This window comes from Ovis canadensis, chromosome 22 (genome assembly GCF_042477335.2).
Source record: "Ovis canadensis isolate MfBH-ARS-UI-01 breed Bighorn chromosome 22, ARS-UI_OviCan_v2, whole genome shotgun sequence".
NCBI classification, from domain to species: Eukaryota; Metazoa; Chordata; class Mammalia; order Artiodactyla; family Bovidae; genus Ovis; species Ovis canadensis.
In genome coordinates, this window is record NC_091266.1 from 53,077,950 (window position 1) to 53,096,249 (window position 18,300).

Below are 18,300 nucleotides of genomic sequence, written 5' to 3' on the forward strand. Positions count from 1 at the left end.
TCAAGAAATAAACAGCTCGCCACACCCTGCCTCCTGGCGGTCTCTGATTGTTCTTGCCCTTTCTCCAAGTCTTCCTCCCGCCCCCCATTCTCCCTCCCCCTCCACTCCAATTTCTCTTCCCGACTCCCAGGCCTCAGAAGTAGACCCTTCAGGTTCATCGGGCTGTAAAGTCGGGGCGTTTCTCTTTCCTGATGCTTTAGTCGGCACTAGACTTCAATGATCTTTTTTCCTCCCTCCGTAAACTGGATCTCCGGCGTGGGGCTAATAACCTAGGGACATCTGAAATCCCGATTCCGTTCCACCTGGCCCCAGCCCTCCTGCGGGAGCTCCCAACTGCTTGCTTTCTTAGGCTCTTAATAGATATTAGAAGCCGACCACCTGATCTGCAAGCGGTCTAAGCCACAGAGAGCTTTTCCAGCCGCGGGGTCGGCGGAGGGCGGCTGCAGGTTGGAGCCGGGCCCCGCGTGCGCGCCCGTGTCGGGCGCCGAGGCCGGAGCAGTCATTCCGGCGTCTGGAGCCCAGAACCCGGGGTGAAAGGCCTCCGCTGCTCTCGCAGGCGCCGCAGCCGAGCATATGCTGCACTCTCCAGATTCATTTTTAATTCATGACATCAGTGTAGGGACCACAGGAGCCTCTAAACAGCCTCTCTCAAAACCAAAACAACCACGCGAGCGGGGAGAGGGGCCGGCCGCCCAGTCCAGAACGTCGGCTCCTCGGTCCCCAGGGACTGGGCATTTGGAAACCACTTTCCAGAGCGAACCTGCTGTCCCTTACGGCAGAGTTCCCTCCCTCCCCCACCCCCGCTTCGGTCCCTGGAGCCTAAATTGGACTCCAGGGTTATTTGTTATAAAGACATGGCTGGTGTCAAAGTGGTTTCGGTTAGGATTTTTTTCAGTAACGTTGCATGAAAACGATCAAATATGTACTTGCAGGAAGATTAAAGGCTTCCCTAAATACTTTTACACACATAAAATAAATATATTTATGTGTACTTATATATGAAGAGCTATCTACACATACAGTATAATATATAATGTATAAAAAGATGTTAAATAATACAGTATTGTAATATTAGAGGTTAAATATATGCCAAGCAGTACATAATATGATGAAATCCATATAATATATATTCTATATTAAACAATATAGAAAACAAACGGCCCGAATGTAAAATATATTAGACAGTATCCTTCTCTGAAATATCCAAAGTCCTGGAGCTGGGTGTCCCTGAACCCCAGCTCAGCACAGGGCACCTAAAAGGAAGGAGGGAGGCTCACAGTGGTTCCTGAGTGCTGATGCTGCCACCCCAGCTCCCCACAAGACACCCAAGTGTCTTGGGCTGGATCAGCTGCTTATTGGAGTGACAGAGTTAACAGATGATCTCCCCCTCTCTCTCTTTTTTTTTATATAGAACATAACCACATTTATTTAAGAATGAATTCCAGTATCAAACGGCAAATTTCAATGCAAAAACTATTACATTTGCACCAAACTCATACTCTCTTAGCAAATTTCAAGTATTTAGTACATTTTTAGCAATAGTTACCATGCTCTTAACGGAGGAGGTCAGACTCCAAATGAAGGGGAGACACAGATTTCCTAAAGGAGACCTGAGGGCATCCATTCCCAGGACCACTGCAAGCCCTGAATCTGGCCTTCTGTCCCACCAGTGTAAATGTAAGTGTTCTTTTCTCAGGCACCTAAGACAACTTTAAGGGCCATTTTCCAACGTAGGCATTTACAGGCAATTTGGAGATTGAAACGGATCTTTTTATGCAAGATATGAACGTTCTGGAGGCCCTTTAAAGTTGTGGTTAGAAAGGCGGTTAACAAACCCGGGGATGGGCTGCAGGAGACGACTCAAAGCAAAGCAAAATGCAGTTAGAAATTTGATATTAACCACGCACTCGCCAGTCCTGCAGCCTAACTACCATCGCTGCGTGCTTACACTTCTGGTGCTGGGGGAAAAAGGAGAAACACTGACAGCGAAGTCACCCTGAAGAATTACCTCGTTTAAATGGGGGAAAAAAAAAAAAAAAAAAAGCTCAGTGGCTTACTGGCAAACTAAAAGAATGTGCGTGGGAATTCGTTTTTCTCCGGAGTTACCCAGGAGTGGAACCTCAAAATCAGATGGGGGAGGACGGTGGCAAATGAGGGCGGTTTTCGATGGAAAGGAGCGGCCCGCCTCGGAGCGGCCTCCGGACCCCAAGCCCCTCTTCCGAGCCCCGGTTCCCGAGTCGGAGGCCCGGGGCGCACGCCACTGGGAGCGCCTGGCGGCGGAGCCGTAAGCGGCCCCGGAGCGCGCTGCGGCGCCAGAGCTTTTATTTGCAGCCTCTTGAACTCTCCGCTTCTGGTTCTCTTCCCTTCGAGCGCCCTGCCGTGGAGTGTTAGACAAGCCCTGTCGTCTGTGGGCTCTCACCTCAGAGTCAATATTATCTCAGATGGGCACAATAGACTGGAATGAAAAGCTAATATTGAACCAATGAGGTCCCTGCCCGCGCCGCCGCGATGCCACCCTTTGTTGCGCAGCCCCGGGCGAGCGGCTGGCGGCCGCGCTAAGTGCGGGGCGGCTGTGGCCCGGCCTCTCAGGGTCCCCCCCTCAACGGGGGTGTGGCCGGGTTGGGGGACACGCGGAACGCAGCTGTGCTTCGGGTCGCCGGCAGTGGGGCCCCACTCTCGCCTCTCCTCCACCGCCAGGGGCTTGGCGGGGTCTCGGGGGAAGCGGGCAGCACCGCGTGCCCCCCCCCACCAACCCCAGCTCAGACATCGAGGAGACGCAAATAGGGGAGCAGGGCCTGGTGTGCCCAACCTCTGGATGCCCTCCCCTGAATATAACTGTGGTGGGCAGCCAAGCAGCTTCGGGGCCCTGACCTTCAGAAGGCTTCTCTGGATCGTCTTGGGGAGCGGCCTGTCCGTGACGGGGGCAGCCTGTAATTAAAGATCGCCAGGGCCAAGGCTCCAGGAGGAGGGTCTCCTCAGGAAGGGGGCCATCAGACCCTCCCTGTGGGACTCTTCGGAAGCTCCCAGCTGGCGGCTCTTCTGTCCCCTGGCCAGGCCAGCTCCGCGCAGGCTGGGCAGAGTAAGGGAGGCAGAGATCGGTCGCTAGGCCAGGGACTTTCGGGGCACCTTGCTGGCTGCGAGGGGTCCTCGGGCCGCACTCTGGGATCCCCGACGCCGGCGCAGGGCCGCTCTGTGGGTATCCGCGGAGGTTTCAGGGCCGCTTTGAAGAGCTACAAGAGGGTGTGGAGCGCACGATGTCTCAGCCGGGTCAGCCCCTGCGCTGACTGGCCGCAGTGAGGCCGCCTACCTTCTGATCCTAAACTAGGGGCTTTAGTCCGCAGAAGACTACCCGGGAGGAAGCAAAAGCGTGTGGGGTGAGGCCTAAGGTGGAAACAGTGGCCTGGAGGACAATAGTGGACAAGTGAGTTCGAGGCAAGTGATGGGGTTACGAGCCTGGACTGGCTTCGCGTGTCCCTTCAGCCTGCCGCGTCTTCACTGCTATTTCTCATTGGCTTGAACGCATTGACGTTGGACGCTGGGGAGCTGGAAGTGGAAGGAACCTGGCCCCAAGGCTCTTTGCAGATGACCTCTCTGAGCCTCAATTTTCTCATCTGGAAAATGGGTCTCATGACTCCTTCTGTACCAGATTACGAGGTTCACTGAGAACTAGGTGTGCACAAACATGACGTTAAAAGCTAAAATTCGTTACAGGGAGCGGAATTGCCCTTCTAAGTCTTCCCCAATATCTTCCCAGGGTTTCTTGGAGAGATGCATCGTCCAAGAGAAAAAGCCTCCAGTTTCTTTCTCTTTTCCGGCAGCCATGATCTTTCTAAGCCCTAGTTTAGCCCCCAGAGCCCAGAAAACGAGGAAGTACAAAAAGAGGAGACAGGTCCCTGAGAGAGGGCCCGGCGGCCCGCCAGCATTTCAGAAACTATCCCTAGGTTTGAAAGTGGATTGCCACTGACACCCTCAAGGATGTCCTTAAAGGACTGGGCCCCACTAGTTACAAGGCCCATGAAGGGTGTCACGAGTGGAGTCTGAAACGAAAAGACGGCAGAGAAGGTAGCCTAAGAGTCAGCAGATGAGTTCCCCGCTGCCCGTGTTGGTCCTGTGACCCTGTGCTGCAGGTCACCTTATCCGGCCACAGGCAGCTCCTACAATAGTCGGTGACCTGGCGGCCCACTGAAGCCAAGGCTTTTGGGACTGTTGGAGGGGAGAACAACAACTCTAGACACCCACCAGCCGGGAGAGGGCAGGGGAGAGGGAGCTGTCTCCACCCCTGACCTGGCAGTCGCCTGAGCAAAAGCGTCCAAGTTCCTTAATTCTTGCATCCGTCAGTCTGCCCCCACGCCTATACTTGCTTGGGTTTTAGACTTTCATTTGAAGGTAGCCAAGGGAGAGAGAAACCGAAACTTCCTTTGATCTGTTTCTTTGCTTTCAATAGTGAAAAGGGACAGCCTGTGTGTTGAGAGATTGACGAGTTTCAGCGTCGTGAAGGAGGTAAACTCGATGGTCAGGTCCTGAACTTTCTGCATCAGTGCGGAGTTCCTGGCTCCTGAAACGCTGGCTCTCAAAAGGGATGGATCTCTGAGACCCAGACGCTGGCAGCCTCCTCCTAACAGCCGGAGAAGGATAGCGTGTTTCCTGCAGTGGTCTGGGGCTGCAGAAGCTTGGACCTGGGTCCAACCCTCCTGGGAGGGCTCGGTCCCCCCCCTCCCCCCAGTGAACGCCTTGAACAGTTACACACCGGTTTCCAATGAACCCCGCTCGGATTCCACGACTTCATCTCACGGAGGAGCCGGCTTGCTCTGGGACAGATAAGGGCTCCCGGAGAAAGGGGCCGGTCACCACGGCCGCCCTATCCGACTGCGTGATCAACCAGTGCCCCAGTAATAACCATCGGGACCCTTGCCTCGGGGCGTCCTTGGCCGGCCGCGAGGGGGCGTGAAGTTAGGAGAGCCGCACGCGAGACCCCCACGGGAGAGAACCGCACCGGAAAGCCCTCTCGACTGTACCCCAGGCCGGGCCAGCGCAAGCCAGCATGGGCCCATTCAGAGCCTCCGTGGTCAGGCCGCAGGAGAGAGGACTGACGCATGAAATCGTGGTCTCATCTGAGCGGAATGGCCCCGACAACAGGTGATGGGGGCCTCGCCGTCCTTTTTGGAGCACTACCGGCTCTCTCTTCTTCTTAGCATCCTTCCGAAAGAAGCCCCACTGGGGTGGAGCTGGAATTCAAGCGTGGGTGGTGAACGTCGAAGCGGCGAGCTGATGGAGGGAGGAGAGACGGATTTCCAAGCTGCCCTCTCTTTCTCTGAGCCAACTTTGACGTTCTCTTCCGGCTCAGGCTGCGGTCGCGGGAAGGTCTTGGCAGTGGGGCACACAGGGGCTCAGCCGCCGGCGGGGATGCGGCTAGCGCCCAGGCCCTCGCCACTAGGCGCCGCTGCGCGCACGCGGATACCCGCCCCAGGCCGCTGCGCCAGCCCAGCGAGCGGCCTCAAGGGAGGACAGCAGAAAGGGATTTGCCGTAGTAACAATTTAAAGAAATGTTTTTAGGATATTAATTGTTCTCTTCGTTGTCCCACCGCCGTCCTACGCATTTGGAGAGGCCAGGTGGCTGGGAATCACAGTGGGTTGGAGGAATTCTTAGCCGGGTCCCAAGGATCTCCCCATCCCGGACACCTTTCCCATGCCTTGCTCCCGGGAAGCGGCTTCCCCTCCATCGACGTCCGCGCTTCCCGCGCTGCTAGGCGGGCCCACAGTGCAGCCTCACGGTACCGCTGGTACCGCTCACCTGGAGGCTCCTAACTGCCGCGTTTAGCGGAGTGCCACACGTACAAAGCCATCGCCTGACATTAACATTTGATAAACGGTTAGAAAAAAAAAAAAAAAAGACCTCGATGCTGGGGACAATTGAGGGCAAGAGGAGAAGGGGGCGACAAAGGATGAGATGGTTGGATGGCATCACTGACTCAATGGACATGAGTCTGAGCAAACTCAGGGAGATGGTGATGGACAGAGAAGCCTGGAGTGCTGCAGTCCATGGGGTCGCAGAGAGTCAGACAGACAGGACTTGGCGACTGAACAACAACTGTGCCAAGCATTAGCTCACTTACTCCTCTCAAACAACTAATAATAATAATCCTATATTTCCTTTTCAGAAAGAAAACCGAGGCTCAACAAGGTGAAAGTCACACAGGTAGTGGCCCAGGCAGCACCTGGCGTCCATCCTGGGTTGCAGGAAGCTATGCATCCACCCCGGTTGTCAAACAGGCCTGGCAGGAGCCGGAGGAGGGAAAAGCACTGCTGTTTGCTCCTCCAAATGTAGGGGGTCTGCTGGGAAACTCAGAGCAGATGGTATGGGAGAGAGGACCAGAAATCGCTGCCCTTTGATGTCTCCCTAGCCAAGAATGCAAGCCTCTCTCACCCCCAGCATCCCCTTAAAGAAGCCCTGGCCTTTAGGAGAAGGTGGAGGGGAACATGTCAGGAGCATGAGGTGAGCAGTAGCTTATGTTTGTACAACTTTATTGTTCAGTCTTGAAGCCCAGTGAGAAGCCTTGGAGGGGAGCCTTGCTTTGATAATAGCAATATCAAAGACAGGGACTACCTTTATTACAGCTCATTCATTACATGCTAGACACTAAGCACTTTGCTGGGCTTATCCTGAATGACCAGTTAGGTTTATCATTGAGCAGTCTCAAGAGCCAAGATATAACTTTGCCTAAGATCATCCAGGTCTGGCTTTGGGAGGGCCGGGGGTGGGGGCAGGTTTACTAAGGTGTAATTTACATACAGTAAAACTCACCCTTTGTTGTACACAATTCTGAGTTTTTAAAACACACACACAGAGATGTATAACTGCCTGCCATGATCAGGAGGTAGAGGGGTTCTATCACTCCCTCCACAGCCTTGCAGGCAGCATTGGTCGTGATTTTAACAGATGACAAAATGGAGTTTGGGAGAGGTGGTGGTGTTGCCTAAGATCGCTCAGTGAGTAAGTGACAGATCAGTGACTTGAACTTTCATCCTGTGCCTGCCAGATCAGCTACCTGCACAGTGTAGCCTCCTAAATCTACTGAGCTCAACCCTCAGTGGCTGGGGCTGTGGAAGGGAAGAGCCTCCGAACCACCCCCGCCACAACACTCTCCACTGCTCGCACTGGTACTTAAGCCAACACCCACCTTTCCAGGAAGGGTGAGGAACAAAGAGAGGCCGAATTCTGCAAGGCTTCGGAAGCCACAGTAAAGAGAACTGCAGCTGCTGGGTCCAGGGAGCGGAGTCTAGGGGCAGCTTAGGCTCCGGGTCCAGACAGACTAGGGTGCCCAGCGACTTGATGTACCTCCACCGCCAGCCTGGTTAATGAGTTACTCTCCTAGTTAATTCCCCTGCATGTCGAGGCCAGCAGCGCCAACTCTTCCGAGCTCTTGGTCCTGGCGCATGAATTAGCATAGATTACTCTCCCCTTCCAGGACTTTGGAATGAGGCCCCTCACTCACTGGAAACCCGCTTCTTCCTCACCAGGGCCCAGGAAAGGCGTGGGGCCAGCAGCAAACAGGGGCAGAGGAACTGGTTTGTCCTTCTGCCTCCAAGAAGGCCGATAGGAGATTCTCTCAGCCTCATCCACCTGCCGATAACTAGAGCCCTCTGGGGGTAAAGCCAGACCCCTTCAGGGCAGTTTGCAAGAGGCCGGTGGTCTGTCTCTTGTTGTAGGCTGGGAGAATCCTGGGCCCTGTGCCCTGGCCAACTGGTCCTACTTTGGGAGGGAGGCTGGGGTCTGGGCCCCAGACCACTCACTTTGTTAGGACACCTTCTGGACACATCTTGACCAAAGCAGGGGAAAGCGTTTAAGGTTGTACCAGTAACACTTGAGTGCTCAGCCTGAGAGTTTAGAAGAGATGGCTTCACCCCTCCGCCCAGACACTGAGTGGAGGCCCTTGGCCTTCAAGATCGTGTCCTTTTATTCCTTTCAGCTAAGATCACTAATATTGACTGTGCAACGAATGGCCATTCCCTGCCTGCAGACAGGGTGGGGCTTTTAGTACCCCCAGTTTCCATTTGGAGCCTAAGGCCGAGTTTGACAGGTCTGGTCTGCAGGTGAATCTGAACCTCCAGCCCTCCTGGAGATGTTTCTATGGAGAATGGGGTCCTCTCCCATCGACTCCAGGATCGGGGATCTACAACCCACCTAAACTGGGTGCTTCTTTCTGGGAACAGAAGGCTGACCTCTACTTCTACCCCAGACTGGCTGGCTAGTGCAGCCCAAAGACTTCCAGTTTTCCTTGTGGCTTCAGGCTCTCTGTTGGCCTGGGCACAATGGGGCTTGTGTCCCTACAGCCTAAGTGAAGGAAGGTTTTCTGAACTGGAGATGATATTTTTGGTGGTCTGTGGTTTAGGACCCAGGGAGATAGTATTCAAAATGCACCTCACCCCAAAAGGCTGGATCCAGCACCCTCTTTCCTTGGGCCTGTGGGAAAGGATGGGGGGGGGGATGCCACAAAGCAAGGTGGAGAGAAACTGCTAAGGGTGAAAACTCAGCCAAGAGCGTTGCCCATAGCTGCCATCAGAGAGCTGAAGTCTGAGGCAGGGGCAGGCTTCTTGGGACATGAACACAAAGCTGAGGCCCAAGACTGTCCCATGTGTGAATGTGTGTATGTGCCCTGGGAAGGTTGGGAGGAGGCAGCACCTGATCTCTGCTGGGTCCTCCCTAAGGCCAGGTGCCCGGACAGCCCCAGAAAACACACTCCTAACCCCTCTCTCGCCTAGAGTGTTGTCTAAAAGGAGTGTTTGGACCCTCCTCTCACTGCACCCCCAATACAGACTATACCTGGAATAAAGAGAAATTGACATGAACATAAATACACAGCAGATGAATCCACAGAGGATCAAGGGTGACCCCAGGACAGGGAGCAGATAGCTGGCAAGGCAGGGGAACACGTTCCCAGACCTGGGGACCTATGACTGATGAATCTAGGGGCAGTGCAGCCTGACTTACAGGACTTCCCTCTTCTTCCCCTCCCAATCGACATTTTTTCAGTCTCACGGCAACCTCATCACCAAACACAGGCATTTCTTCGTCCTTAAGCAAAATGACATGGGCCGCCAAGTAAGAGATTTAAAGGATGCCAGTTTTTTTTTTTTAATCATTGATTGTAAACGTGCAAAATACCTGCTGGTACTTCACTTTAGAAGAATGTAATTGGCAAAAAGAAAAAAAAGAGAGAGAAAAAAAGAGGCGGCTGATGAATAGATAATAGATCTTTAACCACCAATAAACAGAGAGCAGCGCCAGCAGCCTGGGGGATGTGATCATAATTATGCTGCTGCGTGAGCCAATGGAGACGAGGGAACTCGGCCCTAAAATCATCCCAAAACCGAAGGCAAGCTCGAAAATGTGGACATGGCCTAGGACTGGAGAAACGATCTGCGCTCCCTAACTGTAAGCCCTGGGTTTGCACAGCAACCCGCCCCTGGGACGACAGATGGCAGAATAATAATAAAAATAGTGACAATAAATAACAATAATGACAACAACATTGACAAAAATAACGACAACCTAATAGTAATAGTAACAGCACATCAGCCTCTCCCTTGACCTTGGACCCCTAGTCCCAGATGTTGAAGAAGGAGCTGTTTGGGGGAAGGAGATGAGCCCCTTTCCGGAAAGGAAAATCGAGACCCTGTGGGGAAGTTGGAAGCACCCACCGTCCCGGCAGGTTCATCCACTCCGGTCTCAACTTGGAAAAGAACGAGGCGCGTCAAGGATGGAGAGATCAGCGATCCTGAGACCTCGAGGCTACGCGCGGTTGGAGGACCCAGTACTCCTCCACGCCAGGCTCCCTCCTCACCTAGGAAATCGCCGGGAGTTTCGCTGACCGAACAGCTCCGTTAACCCTCGCCGGGAACCCACCCCTGCCCGCTTACCCTCGAGGGCTCCCGGGACGATTCCAGCTCCCCAGACGCGGGGCTGCGGGAGGGCAGCAGCGCGGAAGCACTGGGCGCGAGCAATCTGTAGCGTCCGCGCGTCCGTCTGTCCCCCCAAGCCCGGGCTCGGCAGGCTGGGGAGTCCAGGGGGCCGCAGAGGAGGCGGCGCCGACCGAGGACTCTGCAGGGACCGGGGGTGCCCCGGAGGGAGTGATGGTGGTGGAGAGGAGGCGGTGGCCGAGGGGGAGGAGGTGGAGAAAGAGGAGGAGGGAGAACTGGAGGAGGAGAAGGAGGAAGAGGAGGAGGAGGAGAAAAAGCGAAGGAAGAGGAGGCGAAAGAGGAGGAGAAGAAGCCGCTGCGGCGCCGCGGGAGCGAGTGAGCTGGGGACGCGGGGCGACGGCGCGGAGAGGCCGGGCGGCCCGGCGGGCGCAGGAGGCACGGCCGCAGCAACGGCGGCGACTCCGTTCCACTCTCGGCCCGGATCCAGGCCTCCGGGTTCCCAGGCGCTCGCCTCCCTCTGACGCACTTTAAAGAGTCTCCCCCCTTCCACCTCAGGGCGAGTAATAGCGACCAATCATCAAGCCATTTACCAGGCTTCGGAGGAAGCTGTTTATGTGATCCCCGCACTAATTAGGCTCATGAACTAACAAATCGTTTGCACAACTTGTGAAGAAGCGAACACTTCCATGGATTGTCCTTGGACTTAGGGCGCCCTGCCCGCCTTTTGCAGAGGAGAGAAAACTTTTTTTTTTGCCTCCCCCGAGAATCTACCCCCCCCCCCACTCCGCCTCTAACTTCGACCCCCCCCCACGCCATCTCGCCAAAAAAAAAAAAAAAAAATTACCCCAATCCACGCCTGCAAATTCTTCTGGAAGGATTTCTCCCCCTCTCTCCAGGTTGGGCGCGTTTGGTGCAAGATTCTCGGGATCCTCGGCGTTGCCTCTCCCTCCCCCTCCCCCCTCCTTTCCTTTTTCCTTTCCTTTCCTTTCTTTCTCCCTTTCCTCCCCCCACCCCCACCCCACCCCACCCCCACCAAACAAGTCCCCAATTCTCGTCCGTTCTCGCCGCGGGCAGCGGGCAGCGGGCGGCGGAGGCAGCGCGCCGCGGTCGCCGGGAGCCGGGAGCCCCGGGCGCCCGCTCCTTGGCGCAGCATGTTCCAGCCGGCGCCCAAGCGCTGCTTCACCATCGAGTCACTGGTGGCCAAGGACAGTCCCCTGCCCGCCTCGCGCTCCGAGGATCCCATCCGTCCCGCGGCGCTCAGCTACGCCAACTCCAGCCCCATAAACCCGTTCCTCAACGGCTTCCACTCGGCCGCCGCCGCTGCCGCCGGCAGGGGCGTCTACTCCAACCCGGACTTGGTGTTCGCCGAGGCGGTCTCGCACCCGCCCAACCCGGCTGTGCCAGTGCACCCGGTGCCGCCGCCGCACGCCCTGGCCGCCCACCCCCTGCCCTCCTCGCACTCGCCACACCCCCTCTTCGCCTCGCAGCAGCGGGACCCGTCCACCTTCTACCCCTGGCTCATCCATCGCTATCGATATCTGGGCCACCGCTTCCAAGGTACGTGCCACGTCGCGGGGCCGCGGAGCGCTGCATCCCACGCTGCCCTTGGCCTGCTCCGGGTGGGTGCCCGGCGAGGCCTGGATGGAGGTTTTTCCGGCTCGACCGCCGGCGCGCTGCGTCTGGAAACTGGGCGGCGAGGAGTCGGGCATGGTGTTCGTCCCCAGTCTCCGAGCTGCGGCCGGTTCGGGGGCTGGCCTGAGGCCTCTTGACCCTTTAGTGAGGGACGCAGAAGAGTTGCCTCCGAAAGCTCTCAAGGCGGGCTGTCTCAGCCTGCTCCGAGGGCTGGCCGCCGAGGAATCCGTGGCCCGCGGGGTGCCCAGGCTCTCCGTCTCCTCGGCTATGCTCTCGCCGTCCTGGCTCCGAGGGGCGCGGGCAGGGCCCGGCCCCATGCTCGCCTTCCACTGCGTGTTCGCCACCCACTCCGCGCCCCTGCCTCCTAGACCCGCGACGCCTCGGTCTCTGACCCTCTTCCGGCAGCGAAGAGACCCTTACGGCCCCGGAGGAAAGTCTGGGGGGAGGTTGTTTTATCCTGCTTATTTCGGAGGCTGGGGAGGGGCGGGAACCCGCACGGGTAGGAACCTCTCCGAGGCTCGGCACTCTCGCGGTGACCTGCTCAATTCCGGCGCCGCGCCGCCGCGGCGGGAAGGCAGGTTCGGACTGATTTTTGTTTTTGTTTTGAAAGAAATGAACCGGGTCGGAAGATGGGCTAGAGGAAATCTGTTTGGGTGTTTTCCTTTCTTGCTGTTTTTTGGGATTTGTTTGTTTTCTCTGGGTGGAGGGTAGGAGGAAAGTTAAAACTCCAGTAAAGGGGGCAAGTAATTAGTTTGGCGATCCGAGCGGGGAAAAGACCTACCTCCGGAGGCAGCCGATCAATACTCGGCGGCTTGTCCATTTGTTAACCCTTTGCGTTCCTGCCAGCGCCAAAAGTCGGGTAGACCCCCCCCCCTTCCTTAATTTCAAAAACCAAACCAAACCAAAACAACGTTTTACCCTTATTCCCAGACCGAATTTGCCTCCATTCCCCCCCTGAACTGTCGGTTTGTTTTGGGGGGGGGGGTTGGTGAATCGATTTCCCACCCCAATGAGTGAACCTGAAACTGGCTTTGCTTGCAAAGTTTAGGGCTCCCTTTCCTCATTCTCCAGCAGCCACGGTCTTGGTCCTCACACCAGACTCGGAGCAGCTGGGATCTTCGGGGGCCGCGAACAGTCCTAAAAGTTGCCCGTAGCTCCTTACTCCCCCGGGTTACGATGTCTTCGCTCGCGTCTCCTAGTTCTCCGGAGCAGGGCAGCGGGGAAGCCAGGACCTCCGGGAGGCAGGGGCAGGAGAAACCCTGCGCGTTCGCCGGAGAGATTTCTGTGAAGCCCGGGCTGCAACGACACGCCCGGCCTCTGCGCTTTTCCGGAGGAGAAAGACTTTTAAAATACGTATCCGAGAAAACTTGAGATAGTGGCTCATCACCTCTCCGCCCCTCTTCCCCGGGGGCAAACTTTTCTCCGAGATGAGAAAAAAGAGAAAGCCGTTTCTTTGGGTCCAGGGCGCCAATCCCCGGATCCGGCCTTGCTGCCCCCTCCTCGATCTCCGGGTGCCCGGCGCGGAGGTGGCGAGGCCCGCGGCGCCCAGAGGTCTGCAAAGCCCGCCTAGGACAACTGCTGGGTGGCAGCTGCTTAGGTCCGGGCCCAGCGGACAGGGCCAGGCGGCTGGACCGGCGTTCCCTTCGCGCGTATGGAGGGGCCCGAGCCCCCGTGGGCCAAGCCGCACCGGCTACGTCCGCGAAGGCCCTGAGCTCTCTGCCAGGTCAGCCCGGCTCCGGAGAAGCGCGCGGCCCGGGCTAGGATGGCCCCCTCTAACAGGACTTCTGCTGTGTTCCCGCAGGGAACGACACAAGCCCGGAGAGCTTCCTTTTGCACAACGCGCTGGCCCGAAAGCCGAAGCGGATCCGCACCGCCTTTTCCCCGTCCCAGCTTCTGAGGCTGGAACACGCCTTCGAGAAGAACCACTACGTGGTGGGCGCCGAGAGGAAGCAGTTGGCGCACAGCCTCAGCCTCACGGAAACTCAGGTGAGCGGGCCCCGGCGCGGCCACCGCATCCCCGATCCCCAGACACAGGCAGCCCGCAAAGTGCGAGGGCTTTCCGCCAGCAGGCCGGGAGTTACTCCCACGCCCTGGGCTCAAGATGTTTGTTTTGAGGGGCTCTTGGCTTCCTTGGGCTCCAGCACCAGTCTGTAGGAGCCAACCCGCTGGAGGTTCCGGGGAGGGCGGGAGACCGGCTGAGTTGCTGTTTCTGTAGGGCCGGGCTGGACTCACAGCTCCTGGCTGAGGCACCTCTGCACTTTTGATGAGACTTTCGGTGCGAGTCTGGGGTCACGGCTGGAGCCAGGAAGAGGTGTAGGAGCGTTTGGGGCTCTAGGCTGGGAAGAGAGGGCTTGGAGTGGGTTAAGAGCGAGGTCTGTGCTGCCAGAGGCTCACGGCTCACACGGACAGCTCCCAGTTACTCCCCTTGAGGGGACAGGAGAGTCAGGCCATCGAGCCAGGCATCCTGGGTGCGTCCCTAAATCGGAGAAACTGAGCCAGGAGGCTGCGGAAAGGGGCTGCCTCAGGGGCAGACCCTTGCTGCGCAACAGGGTCCCCCGGCGGGCCAGGCTCCGGCCTGCCTCGGGGTTGGGGAGGTGGCTTCGGGCTACAGTAGGCGCAACTGTACGCGGAGCCGCAGGGCGGGGTCAAAGTTCCCGGCAAACAGTAACATTTTTGGGCAGATTAAGTTGTAACACTTTTCCTGGGAGGCGCAAAGAGGTCGAGGCTTTTGTTTTAAAACGTCCCCCCAGACAAAACCGAGGAAGGCCTCGCGGGTTGGTGCGGGGCCCGGCACAAGGCGCGGCCCGGCTGATTTCTCCTGGATAGCCGAGGCGGCGGTGGTCTTTGTCCGCCTCGCTGCCCACGCTGCCTGGAGTCTTTGTGTGCGTGTCAAGCCCCGAGCGCACCGACGCGCGCCTTGGGCGAGCGCCGGGGAGAAATGAATCGTCCTCCCCCTCAATTAGCAAACTCAAAGCAAATTAAACTCAGCCTTGTTCCAGCTCGGCTTTTTCAAGGAAACACTTTGGGGGACTGGGGGCATTCGGGGAGAGCAAGCTGGGACCTGGGCCTGCCGACTCAAAGGAGAAAGCCCAGCGGACTTCAGGGGCCTGGGGGTACTGCTAGCAGAGTAGGGACAGCCCCGGGGCCGTGGAAGGAACAGTCACCACCGTTTTCCTCACCTGTCCCTCGCTGCTGAGAAGCTCGGGCAGCGCCATTGTCTGGTCTGGTCAGTGTATAGGGACCCATCACCAATCTCCCCCAGGGACCGTGCAACCCAGTGCCACATCAGTGCTCCCCAGACTTCTAGCTGCCCTCGGGGGAGGCCAGACCGCCAGCCCCGCCCTGGTAGGAAGTGATGCTATCGGGTGGGAGTTTGGCCCTGGCCTGCCCTGGAGCTGGTCAAGAAGAGGACAGAGGGGGCTCTTCCCTTGTCTTTCTCAGTTTTCCTTTTGCTTCCCCTCTATCCCACGATCTTGCGGAAGCTTTCACTTTTGAGCCTCTTTTCCCAGCTGAAAAGATTCAGCTGGGTTAGTCCCCAGGGCTCTGTACCCCACCGTCCCCATTGGTTTTTCCCCCAAACCCCCACCCCCGACTGTCTCCCACAACCGCTCCTGCTCACCTGCAAGAGTCCTGGGCACAGAGGAGGAAGCACAGGCAAATCCTGACTGCCTACCGCAGGGCCCAGGCCTTGCAGAGGAGGCGCTATATTTAGTCAGTCGCTGCTGAAACCGACAGAAAATAGAAAGCAAGTTGGGCCCAGCAGCGGGAATGAACTCTTTGCGGCACTGGTTAGGCAGAGGGAGTCAGGGACCTTTTAATTTTCCTTTACTTATTATTTTATAGGGGCTTCCCAACGTTTGGCAGGCTTTTGCACTCAACGGGGATGTGGGTGTCCTGAGCTGGCTGAAGCTAAAAGGGGCACCAAGCACGCGGAGCCGGCGGGGCCAGGGGAAAGGTTTCCCCAGGAGGGCTCAGAAGGGCCGGAATCCAGGCTTCTCAGGGCCTGGCAACAGGAGCTCTGTTCCCCAAGGGAGGGCTGTAGCGGGGTGGGGGTGCCGCTTAACGGGATGTGCGGCCCGGGACACTGGACTTTTGTAATCTCAGCCCAGGATCTGGCCAGGCAATAGAGGAGGAGGTAGGAGGGCGCTGTGCAGGAATACTAACGCGCCCTCTCTGCCTCTCCTGCAGGTAAAAGTATGGTTTCAGAACCGAAGGACGAAGTTCAAAAGGCAGAAGCTGGAGGAAGAAGGCTCAGATTCGCAACAAAAGAAAAAAGGGACGCACCATATTAACCGGTGGAGGATCGCCACTAAGCAGGCGAGTCCCGAGGAAATAGATGTGACCTCAGACGATTAAAAACAGACAGAACCCCACCGAAACGGACATCACAGAGCAAAACAGAGACAGGGAGAGGAGGGGAAGACGAAAAAAAAAAGAAAACAAAAAACCCTACAAAACAAAAACAACCGCACACACACATTCACGGAGAAGGGGACAGGGAGTCAGAGAGAGGAGCCGCGGCGCGACGTAGACGGCGGCAGAACGCAGGGTTCTGATCCGAGGCCGCGCCTAGATGGCAGAAGACGGGAGGCTCCTTGATGAACACGCTACCCTTGTCTAAAGAGGCAGCTGAGTGAGTGAGTGAGGCAGAAAGAAAGAGAGAGAGAGAGAGGTCCTAAGGTGGCAAAGCCGAAGGCGCTCTGACAAGGGGAGCTGTCAGTCAAACGCCAAACCAGAGAGACAAGATGATTGGCAGGTATTCCGTTTATCGCAGTCCAATTAAAAAAAAATGATGATGATAATGGTGATGATAAAAAAAAAAAACAACCAACCAGGCACAGGACTTTCAAATTTTGCCCTTCGAAGTGTTTTTCCCCCCAATCTTTAAAAATAATTAGTAATAATAACAATCGAGATTCCATATCCAGCCCCATCCCACACCTGTTCAAAAACTTGAATTGCATGTAGCAGTTGTTGGGCGAATGGTGTCTAAAGACAGAAAATGAATTGTAATTTTCTTTTCCTTTTAAAGACAGGTTCTGTGTGTTTTTTATTTTGATTTTTTTTTCAAGAAACGTGCAGTCTGTAAACACTTTCTGATACCTTCTGATGTCAAAGTGATTGTGAAAGCTAAATGAGGTAGGCTCAGCAATAGTGGTCCTCTTTCAGAGAAACGGGGAACAGGATGGGGGGCTGGGGGTGGAGGGGGAGGGTGCCCATAAGAGGAGTCAGAACTTGTGCTGGGAAAAGAAACAACAACAAAAAACCTAAATTCTATTTCTTGAACATTCCCTTTCCTAACATCCCGAGGCTTAAAATCACGAAGTAAACTTCTTCTTTTAGTCATTGAAGATATTGGCTGAGTTCAACCATTTGCTGTAAAGGCCATTCCAAACTTTAAATCTATATATTGCAAAAACTGAAGGACTGTAGTTAGCGGGGATGATGTTAAGTGTGGCCAAGGACACTGCGGCAAGTTTTCAAGCACTGAGTTTCTATTTCAAGATCATAGACTTACTAAAGAGAGTGACAAATGCTTCCTTAATGTCTTCTATACCAGAATGTAAATATTTTTGTGTTTTGTGTTAATTTGTTAGAATTCTAACACACTATATACTTCCAAGAAGTATGTCAATGTCAATATTTTGTCAATAAAGATTTATCAATATGCCCTCAGAGTAGTCGTCTTGGGAAATTGAAGTGATTTTTTTTTTTAAGCATCTTTTTAATTTGAGTGTGGTCCTTCCCCAACTAGGCTCAAGAAGCACAGGCTCACCACCCACAAAAGGGCCAGACTGATGGATTCTTGGGCATTTTAAAGAGAGAAGAGGATGGAAAAGGGAGAGGATTAGGAAAACTTAAGTCCTTCAGAAAAGAGATGGAAGAAAAGTTTTCCATCCAGAACTTTGCCCATTGCACGGCCTAAAGAAGGAGTTTAATTTGAATTTCAGGTTAGACATGCTTACTACTCTTAACCTCTAGTTATGAAAAAAAAAAAACTAGACATATAGCTATGCACTGAAGAATATTCCCCTAGGATTAGGGAAAACACTTAGCAGAATCAGAATCCTAGGATTTTAAAAATGTGTTTCTGACCTCAAACTCCTGAAATATGTCTCGTCTCCCTCTCTTTTTCTTCCTCCTTCCCTTCCTTCCTTCTCTCCTCCCTCCCTCTCTTCTTTACTTCCTCTCTCCAGCCCCAATCTGCTAAAGGTGATGAGATGAGCCCAAGGGCCTCAGCAGCCTTATAAGGCAAGCATTCTGAGAAACCTTCAACTCTCAATTTTAACAGTAAAGAAAAAGTTGTAACCAGTCTTGGAGGAAACTTAGCTCCCCCCCACCTCCTTCCCCCTTCTGGGGGTACGAGGTTGTTTTTGCATGCTTCATTTGCTTCTTATCCTGATAGGCTGCATTAATCAGTTTTATTTCCATTGATAGAGAAACCTCGTCTGTTCTGTTCGAGCTACAAAGCGTCCTGCGAGCTTTTGTGAAAGTGCAAATCAGTTTAAGCAATTATCATACCAGGAATATGAAGGGGAAAGAGGAGGCCTTGCCCAGTGGTCTCCTTTAATCTCTTAATCCACGGATCCAGGGGGGCTGCCTGGACATAATTTAGGACAATCTCCCCACCCTTTACACTGTGATAAGGCCAAGTTACAATGCAGGGCAAAAATACAAGCTTTGTTAACATCCTGCCTTGAAAAGTTAAGATTAGACATTCTGTGCACGTGTGGGGACTATAGGGCACTA

The 18,300-nt window shown here is 55.1% G+C and overlaps 1 protein-coding gene and 1 long non-coding RNA gene across 4 annotated transcripts in view; one reads left to right on the forward strand and one right to left on the reverse strand.

Moving 5' to 3' along the window:
* The window catches only part of LOC138427797 (uncharacterized), a 113,796-nt gene extending 103,410 nt beyond the window's left edge, over nt 1-10,386 (reverse strand). The window contains exon 1 of the long non-coding RNA XR_011252183.1: nt 9,919-10,386. This is a non-coding gene — a long non-coding RNA (uncharacterized lncRNA). The remainder of the gene's footprint in view (nt 1-9,918) is intronic.
* EMX2 (empty spiracles homeobox 2) lies at nt 9,130-17,226 on the forward strand. 3 transcript variants are annotated; one of them, XR_011252182.1, is made up of 3 exons: nt 9,130-12,128; nt 13,352-13,536; nt 15,739-16,045. XR_011252182.1 is itself a non-coding variant. In XM_069567775.1 (3 exons), exons 1-3 carry the CDS (start codon nt 11,070-11,072, stop codon nt 15,904-15,906), a joined length of 759 nt encoding a protein of 252 aa, XP_069423876.1. In that variant the 5' UTR covers nt 9,130-11,069; the 3' UTR covers nt 15,907-17,226. The 3 variants fall into 3 exon arrangements, 2 of the variants coding, with proteins under 2 accessions (XP_069423876.1, XP_069423877.1); XM_069567775.1 differs by having other exon boundaries at nt 9,130-11,475; nt 15,739-17,226; XM_069567776.1 differs by lacking the exon at nt 13,352-13,536 and having other exon boundaries at nt 9,130-11,475; nt 15,739-17,226.
* Nucleotides 17,227-18,300: the final 1,074 nt, after the last annotated feature.